This window comes from Bos taurus, chromosome 29 (assembly GCF_002263795.3).
Source record: "Bos taurus isolate L1 Dominette 01449 registration number 42190680 breed Hereford chromosome 29, ARS-UCD2.0, whole genome shotgun sequence".
Lineage (NCBI taxonomy): Eukaryota > Metazoa > Chordata > Mammalia > Artiodactyla > Bovidae > Bos > Bos taurus.
In genome coordinates this window covers 5,537,518-5,540,071 of record NC_037356.1, presented here as the reverse complement: position 1 = coordinate 5,540,071, position 2,554 = coordinate 5,537,518, and the positions used below count along the sequence as shown (strand labels likewise).

The following is a 2,554-nucleotide window of genomic DNA, read 5'->3' as shown; positions in this document are numbered from 1 at the left end:
TGATTCACTTGTAACCTAGAGCAGGAGGAAGGGGTTGGGGCAGAAACCTGTAGAAATTCAGACATGGCCTGAAAACTCAGGGCACTGGGTCAAAAGAGGCTGGTTTTAAGGAAAACCTAATTCAGGTGGAGGGGTTACACATTTTTAATGTTGAGATTTTGATCAGTGAGAAAATCTCATGGACAGTTAACAGGGATGCACACACACATGGAAATGCTGCTGCCCACGTGCCGGCCCCACTTCCAAGGAAAGGAAGGGCCAGCTCCTCAGCTCAGAGAGAAGGGCCAGAGACATCAGGGCCTGACAGCTTTCTTTAGGGCAAGTCTCCCACTTCCAGTCAATCAGATCTTCCCTCCCCAGATCACTGCCTGAGTCCTGAGGGACAGGGTCACAGAGAAGGGGCTCACCGACCCCTGGAGCCCCTAAAATGTCTGGCAGGCAGAGGGTGAGGAGAGCAAGCCTTTCCAGTTCAGGGAGCTCAGTCTAGTCCAGGGGGCCCCACAGCCCAGTCAGCTCAGGGTTTATTCCACGAGGCGTCATTGCATTGACTTTCTCTCAGGGTGAACATGGAGTGGATGGAAAAGCTAGAAATTACAGCTCAAGATGCCTTCTTTCCAAGAGGTCCAACTTTGTATGAAGAGGGAGGGAAAGAAGGAAGGCAATGAAAAAGCATGGAGAGACGAGCCCATGGACTTCTGCTGAAAGTTCTGTCTCTTCAGGTTGTGAACTAAACTCAGTTGGAATCCGAGTCAGAGGAGTCCGCTGAGGACGATGAGCTGGACCCGTGGTCCTCCGGCTCAGAATCTCCATCTTCATCCTCACTGCTGGGGGCTGAGGAGCGGCTGCCTTCCTCCTCTTCCTCATTTTCCTCTGATCTCCCTGAGGCAGGAGAATATTCTCTAATCATGTCTGATGATGCTAACTCTGCAGCCTGAAGCCCTGGGTCCTCTCTAAGCCTTCCTTGCAGATTCCCTGATGATGGGGACTGCAGACCCATCCTTCTAATCTTGGAATTCGGGCCCCCGGTCACGCTCATGTTCTTACGCTTAGCACAGGTCGCCTCTCTGTAAGCAGCATATTCTTCAGGAGACAGAGTCCTCAGCCAGAGATCAAGGTCCACCTTGTACTGTGTCTGCAGTCCCTCCGCCTGCTTCTTATAAAGCTCCTTCTGGTCCTGGGGGACCCGCTGCCAGCGTCTACTGATCTCCACCATGCGCTCCCTCGGGGGCACCACTTTCAGCTCCCTGCTCGACCAGAGATCCTGGTGGAACTTGTGATAGCCATTCATCGGGGGCTTTTTGGGCTCTCCGTGGAATTTCCACTTCATGGGTAAACTCTTTTCTGGGGGAGACTTCACTTTTTGAACATTCTCCTGAAGCTTCTCTGGCACTTTCATTTCACTTCTTTGAGGGACACCAGATTTCTCAGGGTTTGGGACTAGATCAGGGTGCTGTGCTCTGAACAGAGCTATTTTCTCCCTAAAATCCTTTTTCTCTTTCTCAAGATCCTGACTGTGTTTCACCCTCAGCTGCTCAGGCACCTTCCTGTGTTCCTCAGACAGAACCTTGGTCAGCTCCTGGTTGCTTATCTTGGGGTGTTTTTGGATGTACTGGGGTCGCATCACTTGGGAAATGTGCCGGTAAGCTGTCAGGGACTTCTGGAACAAATAAGCATGTTTCTTGTGTTTTCTGCTGTTTTCTTGTGTTTTCTTGTGTTTTTTGGAAGGATTGCTAACATTTTCCTTAGCTTCCAGGACTAATTCTTTCAGTGTGCGAAACTTTCTCACCTTATGGGAAACCTCTAACCATTTGAGTTTGCACATTTCACCAGAAAAATCTTTAAAAGCTACTTTTTCCCAGTCCATCACTGACTGGGTTGTTTTGAACGTGTGCCCGTCACTGGATGGAATGCTTTTCTCCATACTTTCCAATAACTGCACAATGTCTTCCTTGGACCAGTCATCTTGGCGTTTAGGCATTGCCATTTCTAGGTCTTTGGGACACTTATTTGATCCCAGCAGTTCAGACACCTCAGCAGAATTTTTGTTTCTTCACTCTCAAGATTCAGCAGGTGAGTTATTTCTGAAGTCCTGCAGTGTGTGCGATCCTCTGTTTCTGTGGAGAAAGAAAAGGAAAGTTATTCTCCTATGTGACACAGGAGAGAAGCAGAGCCCACTTGGGATACATCCCTTCTGTTATTTCATTTACCCTCAAGAACGTAAATGAAAACCAGCCCAACCTGTGAGTTGAGAGTCCTGTTGAGCATTATGAAGCTTCTTTTCACAATTAAAAATCCTCAGGCCTGAACCCAACTTGCCTCCCAGTCTCACCACAGTGGGTTTTACATAGAAATGAACAAGAGGCTGGGGACTCACTCAAGGGACAAAGGATGAGAGAAAAGCAAGGGAAGTTTAAAATAAAAATGCCTGACAAGCAACAGGGCTTTAAAATAGCAATGAGATACCACAGCACATGGACAAGAATGGTCAAAATCCCAAAGAAGGACCAACTACTGAGAGGGTGGAATATCAGGCAATTTGATTCATTTCGTAAGG

The 2,554-nt window shown here is 48.2% G+C and overlaps 1 protein-coding gene across 1 annotated transcript; it reads right to left on the bottom strand.

The window, feature by feature from the left end:
- Positions 1-733: 733 nt before the first annotated feature.
- LOC112444838 (upstream-binding factor 1-like protein 1) lies at positions 734-2,229 on the bottom strand. Its single transcript, XM_024987379.2, has one exon. The coding sequence runs from the start codon at positions 1,982-1,984 to the stop codon at positions 734-736; it is 1,251 nt and encodes a 416-aa protein (XP_024843147.1). The 5' UTR covers positions 1,985-2,229.
- Positions 2,230-2,554: the final 325 nt, after the last annotated feature.